Raw genomic sequence first — 16950 nt, forward strand, 5'->3', positions numbered from 1 at the left:
TGGGAGCGACGGGGGTCGCGGGAGGCAAGACGCAGACCTCGGAGGGCTGGGAGTCTTGATTATTCCGAAGACTGTAGGTGTCAGGAAAGGGCTGAAGACGGAGAAGAATTCCCGCCGGCTTCCGGCCCAGCCAGGTCCTAGGAAAGCGGGCCTGGAGGTCTCCCGGGTAACTCCCCGGAGTCAGAGTGTGGAGCCTGGATCGCTCTTGCCTGAGTTTGAATCCCAGCTCCAGGGTTCAGGCAGGTCCAGGGTTCCCTGGCCTGTTGTATGGAGAAGACAGCGGTGCCCACCTCAGGGGATCCTAAGACCCAACTCTGAGCACAGGTGTGTGCCAGCCCAGGTGGGGCTGCATGTCAGAATGGGGATTAGAGAGCCTGGTGGTGGCTTCCTCGAGTTTAGCTGCCAGAACTGGGCCTGGGCATGGATTTGGCAACCAGAAAAGGGCCCAACTTGTCTCTTTTTCTGAGAATACCAGATCGTCCCAATAGGACCATCTCACCTGGGACAGGCCCACACTGTGGCCAGGTGGAGAACTAGAGGGACCTCCAAGGCCACCTGAGGTCCAGGCTGTCACCTGGCACACTGCCACTCCTGCTGGACCCTATCGGCCAAAGCAAGTCAGCTCAGATTCAAGGACTCTGCTTCTTGATGGGAGGTTACAAGGCAAGGAACATGGATGCCAGGAGACACTGTTGCCATCCGTACAGCACAAGACAGGCCCTCAGGCCATAAACTCAGGGGATGGCCCAAGAGCCGCCCTCCAGGTTCCATGGGGTCTATATGAACAGAAGGCCCAGGTTCTCTCAAGGCACTCTGAGCAGCTGCCCAGTCCAGGAGGGCAGGTGGGGACCCTGTGGACTACCAACCAGCATCGTTCCCAATAGCACCCTGAGTTTGCTGGGCCACCACCTTTCCCCCTGCTCCAGAGGCCAGTCGGACAGGTGAAGGGAAATTCTCTGCCTTTGTCACAGAGCCTGCTTTAGGCCCCCATGCAGGCCTTCCGCCATTGCAGGGACTTGTTCAGCAGACCATGTTCAATCCAGTGAAGCTAGAGCTCAAGGCTTGGAAGACAGAGAGGTTTCCCTCCTAAGAGAGCTGCCAGGGAGAGATGGCCCTTCCTCCAGATGCTGTGAGATTGGAGCTGCTATCAACTTAGAGACAAAGCTCTTGGATCAGGCATGTCCTGAAGTCCACTCTACCTTTGAATTACCAGTTATAGAAGGTGACAGTTCCCCTTTTGGAGCCGTCTGGGCTCCTGAGGGACTCTCTTGGAGCAGGTCATCATCAGTGTATTCCCTCAATACCAAGTGAAATGGGTTTGAATGACTCAACAAAGGATGTAAGAAATGCCGTGTGTTTTTTGTTTTTTGTTTTTTTAATGAAATTTAATCTGCTCCCAGCTCTAATTTGACAGGGAGGTGGGAAATTCCTCTTTTTACCAGCCTCGGTTGCAGGGAAGTCCTGGGGTTCTGACACAGTTGAGAATATTGGGGGAGAACTCTGGTCTTTAGTCTGTTTCTGTCACTTTCAGATGGCCACCCTCCTGGTCTGGATGTGCTCTGGGGTTCTGCCTCCCCACTCTGGGGTGCCCTCTTCTCCGCAGGCCCACAGAGGATGTGGGTATGGGGTCCCTCTCCTAGACATCCATCCCCTGGCAGGGTGCAGCCCCTGCCCTACCGCCTTGTACCCCACCACCTTGTACCCCACCGGCTTGCCCATCCTCTCCCAGGAGCCGAAGCACACTGCGTGGTCTTCACTCAGCCCGCTGGTCCTCAGCCACACACCTGCTGCCCAGGCCTGGGTCTGAGGACCAGGGGAATCAATCCATTCCTGTCCAGGCCCTGGGCCAGGGCACCTGCCCAGCGGCTCCAACCTCATTCCTTCGGTGAGCCTGGGGAAGGCTGGGCCATACTCTAAGGGCCTCCAGGCCTAGCTTTGGGTCCCAGGGCTCGGGGCAGTTCACTTCACCTTTCTGAGCACCGGTGTTCTCACCAGCAGAAAGGGCATGGGGGACAGTTCCCAATTCCCTGGCCAATTCCCCCCATCCTCTGAGGTTTAGGAGATCAGGTGCGAGAAGGGCCAGTTGGTAGTGACTCAGTATCCTGGCCACTTCTAATTGCATCCACACAAACACATATTCAGTCTTGGGGGATTAGGGCAGAGAACGGAGATTCCGGGGTTCCACGGGCACTGCGGGCTCCGGGAACTCGGGCGCGGGCGGGGGAAATGCCTACCGCTAGGCCGCAGGGAAGGGCAAGGATCTGGACCAGGGTGGCCATGTTTAGCACATTCGATACAAGACACCCCAATAAAGCTGAATTCCAGCGGATACGTTCTTAGCATGTTTGTCCCACGCAATAACTGGGCGTCCCGCCTTTTATTTGGCAACCCTGCTCTGGGCGGGCGGAGCGGGGCAGGGCCACGGCCCCGCGGTCTTCATTCGGGCTAGAGTCTCGGGGTCCTGGGTGGGGATGAGGGGAGGCCGCGCGGCTCAGGCGGCCCCGAGGCGGCGCGCGGGCCCGCATCCTGGCTGCTGCGCCTGCAGCCAGCGCTCGCGGCTCCGCTCCAGCTCCAGCCTGCGCTGCGCCTCCAGCTGTGCCTGCGGGAGGGCGAGCGGTGGAGGTCGGCGCGCGGCGCTGCGCCGCAGGCGGACGCGGCTTCCCTGAGCGCCCCCTACCCCGCACCTCGCGTCCCCGACCCCCGCGCGGCGCGCCCTCGCGGCCGCCGCCGGGCTCACCCGCTGCTTGGGGCGCACGGCCCGTGGCGCCGGCACGTGCCCCGGGGCCGCCCGCGCGCGCCGCTCGGCCGCCTTCTCCTGGATCCGGCGCCGCAGCTCCAGCACACGCTCGTCTTGGGAGGGCGCTCCGGCAGCCGCCCACCGCGCCTTCTTCTCCTCCCACCTGGGCGGGCGGAGGGGCCGGTTTAGGAGGGCCCCGCCGCGGTGGACCACAGGGTTTTAGGTGCCAGCGGACAGCGCCCCCACACCCCCGGGGAACCGCTCCGGGAGGGTTCTCCCCGGCGCCTCTTGTCTTTTTGCTCCTTGTATCTCACAGTTGAAAGAGTGTTCCACAGGTTTGCCTATGCACGTTTCCGGGGATGAGAAAAGCCACCGCCCTTTCATCTTACCCTGCCTTCCCCGCTCTTGCCTAGAGATTACTGCTGCTAATATTCCACTCGGAGAAGGCAACGGCACCCCACTCCAGTCCTCTTGCCTGGAAAATCCCATGGACGGAGGAGCCTGGAAGGCTGCAGTCCATGGGGTCGCTGAGGCTCGGACACGACTGAGAGACTTGACTTTCACTTTTCACTTTCATGCATTGGAGAAAGAAATGGCAACCCACTCCACTGTACTTGCCTGGAGAATCCCAGAGACGGGGGAGCCTGGTAGGCTGCCGTCTATGGGGTTGCATAGAGTCAGACAGGACTGAAGTGACTTAGCAGTAGCAATATTCCTCTGTCTGTTTAGATCTTTCCATACCAGGCCCCACGGGGCCCAAAAAGTCACCACAGCCAAACAAAAAGGGTGTGTGTGTGTCCATGTGCTTTCCACTGAAAGAGATGTTTGACAACCAGATGCTACCTGTGACCTCACCCCCCACCTCCCCACCCCCACCCCACAAGCCCTAGTTTAAAAAGATAAAAGTTATAGTACTCAATCTTTCCAAGCTGTAGTGGACAGTTTTGGGATCCTTGGAGAGAGGTGACCAGACAGGGTATTTAGATGGCACTGGGAGTCTCTGCTCGTTTCTAGCTGTGTCATTGTGCTGTGGTTATGTAGTGAAAGTGAAGTTGCTCAGTCGTGTCCGACTCTTAGCAACCCTATGGACTGCAGCCCACCAGGCACCTCCGTCCATGGGGTTTTCCAGGCAAGAGTATTGGAGTAGGTTGCCACTGTGGTTATGTAGGGCTGTGTTTTTTCTCAGAAGATGCACACCAGAGCGTTTATGAGTGCAGTGTCCAAAACCCGCATGGGCTTCCCTGGTGGCTCAGCTGGTAAAGAATCCGCCTGCAGTGCAGGAGACCCCGATTCAATTCTTGGGCTGGGAAGATTCCCCTGGAGAAGGGATAGGCTGCCCACTCCAGTATTCATGGGCTTCCCTGGTGGCTCAGACGGTAAAGACTCCGCCAGCAGTGTGGGAGACCTGGGTTCAATCCCTGGGTTGGGAAGATCCCCTGGAGAAGGGAAAGGCTGCCCACTCCAGTATTCTGGCCTGGAGAATTCCGAGGACAGAGGAGCCTACAGTCCAGTCGCAAAGAGTTGGACACGGCTGACTAAGCACGTACTTCCCAACATCCGCCCAAACCCATTAAGTAGCTGGCTCGCTATTAATGGATGAAGTGCAGGGCTAAAGGGTGTGGTCCGGCTCATTGGAGCCGTCACCGCAGGCTTTTTTTCCACCCTTTCTGAAGGCCTGAGACTTGTCTAAGAAAACAGTTGGGTGGGGGGAAGAGATTGCAAGGGAACTGACTGGAGGGTGGTGGATTGCTGCGAGGAAAACCCACGGGGGGAGGGGGGGAAAGGCAGGCTCCCTTCTCCTTGCCCACCCAGGGTGCCCGCCCTGGGGTCGCCAGTACCCACCTCAGGGCTGCAGACCTCCCCATGGCGGCACGGCAGAGCGCCACCTGCTCCACCGTGTCCCGCAATTCCTGGCTCTTGGCGCGCTTGCCCTGGATGATCTGGTCTCGCCGCTCCTCCTCCTGGCGACGCCGGGTCTCCTTAAGCAGGGCCAGCCGCTCACGCAACTCCACCACCGACATCTCCCCCTCCAAGCCATGGCCGGGGGTCTGCAGGAGGACCAGGGTAGGGAGATGCCCCAGGTCGGGAGCCAGGCCCAGCCTTTCTCGGGCAGCCCCGGCCCCTGGCTTTCCCCCTGCACCAGCTTGATTGTCCTTCCTGAAGGCCACAGGCCTGGCCCCGTGCCCAGGCGGCCTCCCGTCCTCTCAGCGGTGTATGTGTGGCAATGTCCGCCATCTGGCTTCTCCCGTCTGGGCTCCCTCCACAGCCCTGACCTGCGCGGGGACAGCTCAGCTGGGGGCCTGTTGGGGCCCCCCATGGTACTCAGCCCTGTCTCCCCAGCCGGGACCTGGGGACCCAGCCAGAGAGCCCATCAGACTCTGCACAGCCCGGGACCAGGCCTACCCACCCCGGCCCATCCCCGGGTACCAGCCTGGCCTCTCGCAGTGTTTCCCACACTGGCCCCCAGGAGCTGCTGCCGGTCCAGCACACCTGCCACGCGGGCCTAGTGGGTCCCGGTAGCTCCCTCAACGCACAAGTCCATGAAGCTGCCTGGCCAGCCCCCGGAGTGCCAGAGGCCTCCCTGGACCAGGTCCTCTGGCACAGTGCACGGGGGGCAGCCGGGCATGAGTGGCCAGGTGGACCCCAGACTGCCTTCGGCCCTGGTGGGAATCATGGGTGCACCCTCCGCAGGATGCCAGGCCCAGGAAGATGCGGGGAAGCGCCCCTGCTGGAGGGTGCTGGAAGGGCACAGACCGTGGGCGGCGGCCTCACCTGGGTCAGGTCCACCAGCTTGCCCCTGCGCGTGGGCTGAAACTCCAGGGCTCGCAGCTGGGAGACGAGGGCACGGCGCTGCCTCCGTTCCTCCTTGGCCGCCTCTGCGCTGCGCTGCAGCAGCTCCCGGTTCTCCTCTGTCACCTCCTGAGCTGGGGGCCGAGCGGGGCGCTGAGGGGCTCGGAGAGCAGCCGGCCAGCCCCGGGGGCGGGGGTAGCTCCCGGGAGGGCACGGCGCCCCCCCACCCCGACCCCCTACCTATCCGCCGGCGGCCCTTCCGGAGCTCGGTCTGCGCCACCCTGACGTTCTTCTGTGTCTCCATCACCTGCTCCACCAGCTCCTTCATGGACTTTTCCTCCTGGAGGCGCCTCTCCGTGCACCGCTGCATCAGCTCGGCTGTCTGGACACAACCGGCCGCCATCAGAGCTGCCCGCTCTGGCCCCTGAGCCGCTGAGGTTGGCCCTGAATCACTCGGAAACCTGGGTTTAGGCTTGCCAGCGTCTCGGGGGTCAGGCCTGCGGAGAAGTCCTACCTCACGCCCTCCTGGTGTCTGCGATGGGGGTGAGCCCAGAACCAGGCAGTCGCGACCCCGGATCGAACAGGGTCGCTGAGGAGGGCGGCCAACAGAGCCTGCCCAGTGATGACTCTAGCTGAGAGAGGAGGACCCTCCTTGCTTTGCAGCCGCATGGGGGCAGCTGTCCAGATTCTGCCCACGTCTGTGCACAGGCCAGGCCGGCCCTGGGGGAGCCCCAGGCATGGCCTGACGGTCCTCCCACACCTCTCTTTCTCCTGGAGCCTCTGAAACGCACGGTCCTGAACCGCAGGGCATGCTGCTGCCACTGTGAACCACGTCACAGGCCCTGCGTCCCCGCTCCCCTCTTCTGCTCTGCGCCAGGGGTTCCAGCCTCACCCCCGTGTTCACTGGGACTGCAGTTGGCTTACTCTCGTGGCTCTTTCAGGGAATATATCACAACTCTTTGATCCATTCTACCATCAAGACACATTCAGGTTGTTTCCTGTTTGGCGCTATTGTGAACAATTCAGAATATTATTTTCAGTCTTCAAGATGCTACAGAGTGGACTTCCCTGGAGGTCCAGTGGTTAAGAATCTGCCTGACAATGCAAAGCTGAGCACTGAAGGATTGATGCTTTTGAACTGTGGTGTTCGAGAAGACTCTTGAGAGTCCCTTGGACTGCATGGAGATCCAACCAGTCCATCCTAAAGGAAATCAGTCCTGAATGTTCATTGGAAGGACTGATGCTGAAGCTGAAACTCCAATACTTTGGCCACCTGATGCAAAGAACTGACTCATTTGAAAAGAGCCTGATGTTGGGAAAGATTGAAGGTGGGAGGAGAAGGGGAAGACAGAGGATAAGATGGTTGGACAGCATCAACCGACTCAATGGACATGAGTTTGGGTAAACTCCGGGAGTTGGTGACGGGCAGGGAGGCCTGGCGTGCTGCAGTCCGTGGGGTCACAAAGTCGGCACGACTGAGCGACTGAACTGGACTGAGAGTACAGGGGACACAGGTTCGATCTCTGGTCTGGGAAGATGCCGTGTTCTGTGGGACAGCTAAGCCCACGCGTCACAACTACTGTAGCCTGTGTGCCCCAGGGCCCAGGCTCAGCGAGAAGAGAAGCCGCTGCTCACCACAGCTAGAGAAAGCCCACGCACAGCAACGAACACCCAGTGCAGCCAAAAAATAAATAGAAAATTCTTTAAAGACTCTCCATTTAAAACAGAAAAAAAGATTCCACAAAGGACAGTGTGGGATGTATACCTCCCGTCACTGCCCAGCGCCGCCAGGGGCTCTGGACTCCCAACCCCAGAGGTCTTGGCAGCTCGGGGTTCATTTCAGACCTCGTGGCACATGGAGGGTCCGCCTGTGGTGGTGGCGTGGACTCCAGGCACACTGGGCAGGAAGAAAGCCTTGGTGAAGCACTCTGCCAACACATATAAACTGGCTCATGGCCGCCCCTCTCCGTGCAGGTTCATCCCAGGTTCTAAGAAAAGGAACCAGGGTCTTTGGAGAGACGGCCACTTTACGGCTGAGAAGGAGAAGGTACAGGATGAGCCGGGAGCGTTTTATGGCATTGTAAAGGAAGGAGGGGGCCTCCCGAGTGGGTCAGCAGTAACAAACCGGCCTGCAGTGCAGGAGACGTGGGTTCAATCCCTGGGTCAGGAAGATCCCCTGGAGGAGAGCATGGCAACCCACTCCAGTATTCTTGCCTGGGATATCCCATGGACAGAGGAGCCTGGCAGGCTACAGTCCTTAGCAACTAGGCAACAACAGAAGTGACGTGCGTGCGAACTCGCTCAGTCGGTCTGACCCTGCAACTATATGGACTGTTTGTTTTAAACAGTAAAAATGAACTTCCCTGGTGGCTCAGACGGTAGAGCATCTGCCCACAATGCGGGAGACCCGGGTTCAATCCTCCGGTCGGGAAGATCCCCTGGAGAAGGGAATGGCAACCCACCCCAGTATTCCTGGCTTGAGAATCCCATGGACAGAGGAGCCTGGTGGGCTACAGTCCATAGGTCACAAAGAGTTGGGACACGAGTGATCGACTTCACTTTCTTTGAAAACTTTGTCATAAGTTCGAGAAATGCTTCGGCGGAAGTACAAGGTGAAAAAAAAAGCAGGCTCCCAGAACATGGAGGAGTCCTACCTCAAGTAACCAGCCTCTGTGCAAAGAAAGATGCCTGGTCTCTGGGTGCCCAGCTTGTCAGCAGCACAGAGAGGGCTGGGGGCCTCATCCACGGCTCCCAGCTCCGTGTAAGCCTCATGGAGCCCAGGAGCCCTGCGGCCAGCCGTGGAGAAGGCCCAGGGAGGGAGGGAGGCCAGGATTGTAGTTCTGCCGGGCAGATCGCCCCGCCCCGCCCCCTCGTCTCTGCCGGTGACTGGGGTGGCGGTGCTGCCTCCCCGACCGTTCCCTGGCCCCCATCAGCTGTGGCCCTAATGTCAGCCCAGCATCGCTGATCAGAGAAGAGGGTGGAGTGCTCGAAGAAAGAGGGAGGCCAGAAAGCCGAACGGGTGGGCGGGCAGAGGGGCTGCGGCCTGGCTCTCTGGGCCGGCCAGCAGGAGGAGGGCAGGGGTCACCAGGGTGCCCGGAGCCCCGGGCCAGCTCTCGGCTCTGTCTGCTTGGACGTAGCCCTTGGGCCCGTGGTCCAGCCCGGAGTCCAGTCGGGGGCCAGCCTGGCCTCCCGCCTCCACAGCCAGTACCACCCTGCCCCAAGGAAGGGCCTTCAGCTGGAAGTTCAAGGGAACACGGACCGCGCCCAACAGCACCAAATAGAAGAATGCCCCAAGGGGCTCCTAAGGGAATAATCCACCCAACACTTCCGTGAAGCGCGCTCTCTGAACGGGCGCCCGTGGCAACCAGATTGGAAGGGTCCTGCAGCCCGTGGCTTTGTGTACGGGTTTTCTGGATTAAGTTCACTGTGACAACAGGTTGAAAAAGGAGATTATGTGAATTTCATCCGTTTTTCCCCCAATATAGTTACTTATTTCTATGGTTCATCAAATTATTTTTACAAGGGGATAAAATTGGGAATTCCCTGGCTGTCCAGTGGTTAAGACTCTGCGCTCCCACTGCAGGGGCACGGGTTCAATCCCTGGTCGAGGAACTAAGATCCCACAAGCTGAGCAGTGCAGCCAAAAAGAGAGGGGGGGGAGATGAAATTTAGTGAAGACGGTATATTCTGATTGTTTAACATCTTGAGACAGTGACAGAGCTACACTCAGGACTTTGCAATTGTGTCCTTTTCAGCCCCATTGCTAGAGCGCCTTAATACTGGGGACCAGGGAAAAATCAGAAAAGCCCCCTGACCCCCAGCTATGGAAATCGACCCTGGGCTCTGCGAGGAGGCCCCGGGGCTCAGGAGAATAACTGAACGTGTGTCTCAAGAAGAGGAAATTCAGATGGGCCCCACACATCCTGCCCCTCAAAAGAAAGGACGTCCCGTGGCTCTAGATGGGCAGAGAGGACAGGGGAGGCTGGGTGGGGAGGGCGGGCCCCGTGGGCCGGGCCATGGCCACAGAGCCTCCGGCCGACACAAAGTCCCATTAAGGCCCAGAGGTTAAGACTCGGCACTTCTACTGCAGGGGCTTGGATTCAATCCCTGGTTGAGGAACTAAGATCCCATATTGTGCGTGGTGTAGGAAAAATTAATAAATAAAATAAAGAACACTCGATTTAAAACCTTAGAAAAAAACCCTAAAATGATAGTTAAAAACAAGACAGAGGCTGTAAGAGTCACTAGTCCGGCATGAACAGCGCAGGGAAAGATGAAACTTCCTCTTCAAACGCGCCCGTGCTAGTTGCTCAGCCACGCCCGACCCCTTGCAACCCCATGGATCACACAGTCCATGGGGCTCTCCAGTCCGGAATGCTAGAGTGGGCAGCCTTTCTCTTCTCCAGAGGACATTCCCAACCCGCGGATCGGACCCAGGTCTCCCGCATTGCAGGCGGATTTTTCACCAGCCGAGCCATGTCTAATCTGTTAGTTTGCTCGTAAAACATAGTCGTCATCTACACGCCTGCAGCTGGATGTCCCAGGAGCGGCGAGAGACGCCTCTGGACCCACTCGGGGTGGGGCAGTCAGGCTCAGCTTCACTCTGGGGACACGGCTCGGGGCTCGCAGTGCTGCCCAGTTACGCGGACAGTCGGCGGGCGAGATGCAGGGTGGTGGGAAGCCAGTGTTCTGTGCCTGCTTCCCAAGAGCAGCCCAGCTCCTGGAGCACGGAAGGAGGCCCGAGGAGGAGTGAGGACCCCTGAGGCATTAAAAGCGAGGCATTCGGGGGGGAAAGCCTGCGGGGGTGGGGGTGCTTTCCTCCCGGGAGGAGCTGCTCCCCCAGCACCTCGGATGGGTCGCCTGGACAGTCTCGTCCCCAGCAAGGCCACTCATCAGGCCACAGCTTCTAGTCCAAGCCCTGGCCTCCAGCTGGACTAGTGACTTTTACAGCCTCCAGTGCCCACCCCTCTGATGGGTCTCTGCCCTTCCAGGTGGCTCCCCCGGGCTCCTCTCAGGGTCTCCAGTCAAGGCAAGTGCGCGGCTGCTCAACTACAGCCCATTTTTGCCCTCCGTCCCCAACCCCCGCCCCCCGCCTCTGGACATTTCCGCCTGAGTCCCAGGGACTCTCAAACTCCAGGGAGACTGCACGGGACTCATCCCAGGAAGGCACGGAAGGGTTAGCATTAAGAAATCCCTCATACAATTCACCACATGCATAGAGGTTGGGAGGAAAAGTGGATTCTCTCCACAGACGCTGCAGAAGCCTTTACGAGAATCGACACCTGGAACGTCCACGTCTGGGAAGACGGTGGGGGGCTGGGGGGGCAATTTCCCCCCTCCCACTCGGCACAGCTAAAAGCCCCAAATATACGTTGTCAAACATACAGGGACTTCCCTGGTGGTCCAGTGGCCAGGCTCTGTGCTTCCAATGCGGGAGGGGCCCGGGTTCGTTCCCCGGTCAGGGAGGTAGAGCGCACAGGCCGCCACTAGCCCTTCCCTGACGGCTCCGAGGTAAAGAGTTCACCTGCTGAGGCAGGCGACGACATGAGCTGGGTCCCTGGGTCGGGAAGCCCCCTGGGGAAGGGAATGGCCACCCACTCCAGTATTCTTGCCTGGGAAATCCCATGGACAGAGGAGCCTGGTGGGACATCGTTCCATGGAGTCACAAAAGACCAGCTGAATAACAATCACAATGAATACTGCAACTAAGACCTGGGACAGCCAAATGAATAAATATTTAAAAAAAAATACATAAGAGGACAGCTAACAGTGGAGGGAAGAGGGCCGGCAGGCTAGGACTGCAGGGCCTTAAGAATGGCACGGTGCTGGGGCCCCTGGTCTCTTTTTTACCTTCTAGGTTCTAGGCTGGGGGCTGAAGGCCCCCAAAATGCCACAAGTACAGACAAAAAAGCACGACCAAAGCCTGCTCTCTCCAGCGAGTGTCAGCTGCTGTTGTCTGACTCTCTCCGACCGCATGGACTGAAGCCCCGGTCCACCAGGCTCCTCTGTCCATGAGATTTCCCGGGCAAGAAGACGAGTGGGTTGCTATTCCCTTCTCCAGGGGATCTTCTCCACCCAGGGATTGAACCTGGGTCTCCCTCACTACAGGCAGATTCTCTACCAGCTGAGCCTCTGGGGAAGCCAGGAGCCACCCAGAGAGACAGAAGACGGAGCAACGTGACCTGTGCTCCAGCCAGACACCACAGGCAAAACCTGGGCAAAGGCCAAGCGGGCGTGAGCTTCCTCAATCTGAGCAGGGGCCTGCCCTAGGGGTCCGGTGTGCCAGAGGAGAGCTGGTAGCAAGCTCAGCAACCTGGCGTCCACCCCCACCCGTGGGAACAAGGGTCCTTTCACCACCTCCCCCCCCCCCCCGACCAGGGTGGCGTCAGAGGAAGCTGAGGGCCAAGTGAGGGCTTTCCCTTCACGCTTGTCACGTGACAGCGAGGGCCATGTGGGGGCAGTTATAAGGTGCCCCTGCCACCCCAGGTCAGGCAGCTGTCGGCGGAGGACTAGCGGAGCCCTTGCCCTCACGAGTAGCCCCTCTCGGGGGTCAGCAGAGGCACGTGGGGAAGGTGGGCTGACAAGCCTGCCTGGCAGTAACACAGTGGTGCCTCCCTTCCCCTCCCAGAGCAGCGTCAGAGAGGGGACGCTCAGACAGAAGGCTTAAATGCGACCCAGAAGCTTGGAACATAATACCCAGAATGCCCAGGTTTCAACCGGTTATCACACACAAGCCAGGATGGTCTCCAGCAGAATGAAGACACAATCAGCAGATGCCAGCACTGAGGTCACAGAGGCGTTAGATCTGACAGCGGTTTATAAAGAAGCCGTCATTAAAATGCTTCAACAAGCAATTATGAAAGACGTGATCTCAACAAATCTAAGATAAACAGCACGGAGTATGTTCAACAACCACGATGGAATTGACCGGAAATCAATGACGAAAAAGGACAAATGCTTGGGAACTAAACAACATACTCCTAAATAATCCAAGGGGCAAAGAAGCATTTTCAAGTGAAATGAAAAAGGACACTGAACTGAATGAAAGTGAAATACAAAATACCAAAGTTTGTGGACACAGCCAGAGCAACAAAATAAACAGAGACATATAACACCGAACAGCACTTAAACAGAAAGGCAGCGGAGTCTCGCGTCAGTAGCCCAGCTCCGACCTCAAGAACCTGGGAAAAGAGCAAAGTAAACTCAAAGCAAGCAGAAGGAATAATAAAGAGCAGAAGTCAACAGCATTGAAAACAGTAGAGGAAAATCAATGAAACAAGAAACTGGTTCTTTGAAAAGATCAATGGAATTGACAGATCTCTAGCAATTCTCACAGAAAAAATGAAAAAACATGAAATCATCAATATCAAGAGTGAAATGCTCTAGACCCTACAGACATTAAAAAGGATAGTAACAGAATCTTGAAAACAACTTACAGTCGTAAACTTGGCAACTTCGTGAAATGGACAATTTCTCAAAAAACAGAAACCGGCACAACCTACCGAAAACGAAACAGATCATTTGAATGGCCCTGGAACTTGTAAGAGAGTTGAATTTCTAATTTAGATACATCCAAAAAAGAAAACCCCAAACCCAGATGATTTCACTAGAGAATCCTACCATGTGTTGAAAGAATGAATATCAATTTTCCACAATCTTTCCTAGAAAACGAAAGGAGAAAACACTTCCAAATTCATTCTATGAAGTTAGAATTACCGCGATAACCAAAACCAGGCAGATGACATTACAAAAAAGAAAACTATAGGTTAACACTACTTATGAAGCTACATGTAAGAACACCTCTAAGAAAATCAAACTAGTAGCAAATAGAATTCAACATACATAAAAAAGAATTATACAAACACCACAATCAGGTGGGGCGTATTCTTAGAATGCAAAGCTGGTTCAACATTTGAAAATCGGTCAGTGGAATCCACCATATTAACAGGCTAAAGACGATCACACGACTGTATCCATTGATCCAGAGAGCCACCGAGCAAAAATTCCTGATAAAAACTTTAAGAAAACCAGGAATAGAAGGGAATTTAATCGACTTGATAAAGTGCACATCTACGAAAAACCTGACATCTAACATTACACTTAACAGTGAAAGAACTGATCTCCCCCAAGATGGAGAATGAGCCAGTGCAGCAGGCGAGAGGAAGAGAGAAACGGAATGCAAACCGGAGGGAGGGGATGCAGACCGGAAAGGGGGGATGTGGACCGGAAAGGGGGGATGCGGACCGGAAGGGGGGGGATGCGGACCGGAAAGGGTGGAACAGGAGATGGCATCCGCGCCACAGAGAGAAGCCCAAGGAATCGACGACAAACTGTCCTGTGTGTCCTAGAAAACTAGTTAGGAAAAAAAAAAAAAGAAGAAAGAAAACTAGTTAGGGAGTTCAGTGAGGCCACGGGACACAGGAACGACACGCAAAACCAACTGTATTTTACAGACTGGCATTCACTACATGGATGCCAAAACTGAAAATAATAGTGCCATCCACAACCACTCGAAAATCATGGAAGAAATACTTAGGTGCAAGTCTCACAAACTTAAAGAAACCTAATAACCAGATGAAAGAAATAAAAGTCATAAGTGGAGAAAAGAAGCAAGTGGAGGCATGTCCTGCATTCGGGGACTGGAAGACTAAACTGGACGGCATCTGCTGGATTCGGATCTCACACCACGCGAGAGAATAAGCTTCAAGTGGATACAGATCCAGGTTTAAAAACAAAACCACACAAATGCTAGAAGAGAATATGGCTGAATTCTTCCATACCATGCACATGGGAAAAGCCTTCCTCACTATTCCAAATCCAGATACAGCGAAGGAGAAGACTGGTATGTTTGATGACACGAAAACACACTTCACGGCCAGAACACACTATTCAAGTGAAGCCCGATGAGTAACCCGGACAGGATACCTGTAATAACAGATTACAATTAAACAGTTACCTTCCTTAATAGGTAAGTGAAAGTTGCCCAGTCATGTCCAACTCTTGGTGACGCCACGGATATACAGTCCATGGAATGCTCCAGGCCAGAATACTGGAGTGGGTAGCTGTTCCCTTTTCCAAAGGATCTTCCCAACCCAGGGATCAAACTCAGGTCTCCCGCATTGCAGGCAGATTCTTTACCAGTTAAGCCACCAGGGAAGCCCAAGAATAAACTAGTTAATCTAATCACACTAGGACCACAGCCTTGTCTAACTCAATGAAACCAAGCCATGCCCATGGGGCAACCCAAGACAGGCGCGTCATGGTGGAGAGGTCTGACAGAATGTGGTCCACTGGAGAAGGGACTGGCAAGCCACTTCAGTATTCTTGCCTTGAGAACCCCATGAACAGTATGAAAAGGCAAAATGATAGGATACTGAAAAAAGAACTCCCTAGGTCAGTAGGTGCCCAACATGCTACTGGAGATCAGTGGAGAACTAACTCCAGAAAGAATGAAGGGATGAAGCCAAAGCAAAAACATTACCTAGCTGTGGATGTGACTGGTGATAGAAGGAAGGTCTGATGCTGTAAAGAGCAATATTGCATAGGAACCTGGAATGTCAGGTCCATGAATCAAGGCAAATTGGAAGTGGTCAAACAGGAGATGGCAAGGGTGAACGTCGACATTCTAGGAGTTAGCGAACTAAAATGGACTGGAATGGGTGAATTTAACTCAGATGACCATTATATCTACTACTGCAGGCAGGAATCCCTCAGAAGAAATGGAGTAGCCATCACGGTCAACAGAAGAGTCTGAAATGCAGTACTTGGATGCAATCTCAAAATGACAGAATGATCTCTTCGTCTCCAAGGCAAACCATTCAATATCACAGTTATCCAAGTCTATGCCCCAACCACTAACGCTGAAGAAGCTGAAGTTGAACGGTTTTATGAAGACCTACAAGACCTTTTAGAACTAACACCCAAAAAGATGTCCTTTTCATTACAGGGGACTGGAATGCAAAAGTAGGAAGTCAAGAAACATCTGGAGTAACAGGCAAATTTAGCCTTGGAATGTGGAATGAAGCAGGGCAAAGCCTAATAGAGTTTTGCCAAGAACATGCACTGGTCATAGCAAACACCCTCTTCCAACAACACAAGAGAAGACTCTACACATGGACATCACCAGATGGTCAACACTGAAATCAGACTGATTATATTCTTTGTAGCCAAAGATGGAAAAGCTCTATACAGTCAACAAACACAAGACCGGGAGCTGACTGTGGCTCAGATCATGAACTCCTTATTGCCAAATTCAGACTTAAACTGAAGAAAGAAGGGAAAACCGCTAGACCATTCAGGTATGACCTCAATCAAATCCCTTATGCTTATACAGTGGAAGTGAGAAATAGATTTAAGGACCTAGATCTGATAGATAGAGTGCCTGATGAACTATGGAATGAGGTTCATGACATTGTACAGGAGACAGGGATCAAGACCATCCACATGGAAAAGAAATGCAGAAAAGCAAAATGGCTGTCTGGGGAGGCCTTACAAATAGCCGTGAAAAGAAAAGAGGCAAAAAGCAAAGGAGACAAGGAAAGATATAAGCATCTGAATGCAGAGTTCCAGAGAATAGCAAGAAGAGATAAGAAAGCCTTCTTCAGCGATCAATGCAAAGAAATAGAGGAAAAGAACAGAATGGGAAAGACTAGAGATCTCTTCAAGAAAATTAGAGATGCCAAGGGAACATTTCATGCAAAGATGGGCTCGATAAAGGACAGAAATGGTATGTACCTAATAGAAGCAGAAGATATTAAGAAGAGGTGGCAAGAATACACAGAAGAACTGTACAAAAAAGATCTTCACGACCCAGACAATCATGATGGTGTGATCACTCCTCTAGAGCCAGACATCCTGGAATGTGAAGTCAAGTGGGCCTTGGAAAGCATCGCTACGAACAAAGCTAGTGGAGGTGATGGAATTCCAGTTGAGCTGTTTCAAGTCCTGAAAGATGATGCTGTGAAAGTGCTGCACTCAATATGCCAGCAAATTTGGAAAACTCAGCAGTGGCCCCAGGACTGGAAAAGGTCAGTTTTCACTCCAATTCCAAAGAAAGGCAATGCCAAAGAATGCTCAAACTACCACCCAATTGCACTCATCTCACATGCTAGTAAAGTAATGCTCAAAATTCTCCAAACCAGGCTTCAGCAATACATGAACCGTGAACTTCCTGATGTTCAAGCTGGTTTTAGCAAAGGCAGAGGAACCAGAGATCAAATTGCCAACACCCACTGGATCATGGAAAAAGCAAGAGAGTTCCAGAAAACATCTATTTCTGCTTTATTGACTATGCCAAAGCCTTTGACTGTGTGGATCACAATAAACTGTGGAAAATTCTGAAAGAGATGGGAATACCAGACCACCTGACCTGCCTCTTGAGAAACCTGTATGCAGGTCAGGAATCAACAACTAGAACTGGACAT

At 54.5% G+C, this 16950-nt stretch overlaps 1 protein-coding gene across 1 annotated transcript in view; it reads right to left on the minus strand.

The window, feature by feature from the left end:
- Window positions 1–1354: 1354 nt before the first annotated feature.
- CFAP99 (cilia and flagella associated protein 99) overlaps window positions 1355–16950 on the minus strand; it is a 41476-nt gene continuing 25880 nt past the window's right edge. The window contains exons 12-16 of the mRNA XM_042251720.2: window positions 5768–5909; window positions 5510–5661; window positions 4580–4785; window positions 2738–2900; window positions 1355–2599 (exon numbers count right to left, since the gene is read on the minus strand). Coding sequence (XP_042107654.1) covers window positions 2492–2599; window positions 2738–2900; window positions 4580–4785; window positions 5510–5661; window positions 5768–5909 — 771 coding nt within the window. The 3' untranslated portion in view covers window positions 1355–2491. The remainder of the gene's footprint in view (window positions 2600–2737; window positions 2901–4579; window positions 4786–5509; window positions 5662–5767; window positions 5910–16950) is intronic.

Source organism: Ovis aries, chromosome 6 (assembly GCF_016772045.2).
Source record: "Ovis aries strain OAR_USU_Benz2616 breed Rambouillet chromosome 6, ARS-UI_Ramb_v3.0, whole genome shotgun sequence".
NCBI lineage: Eukaryota > Metazoa > Chordata > Mammalia > Artiodactyla > Bovidae > Ovis > Ovis aries.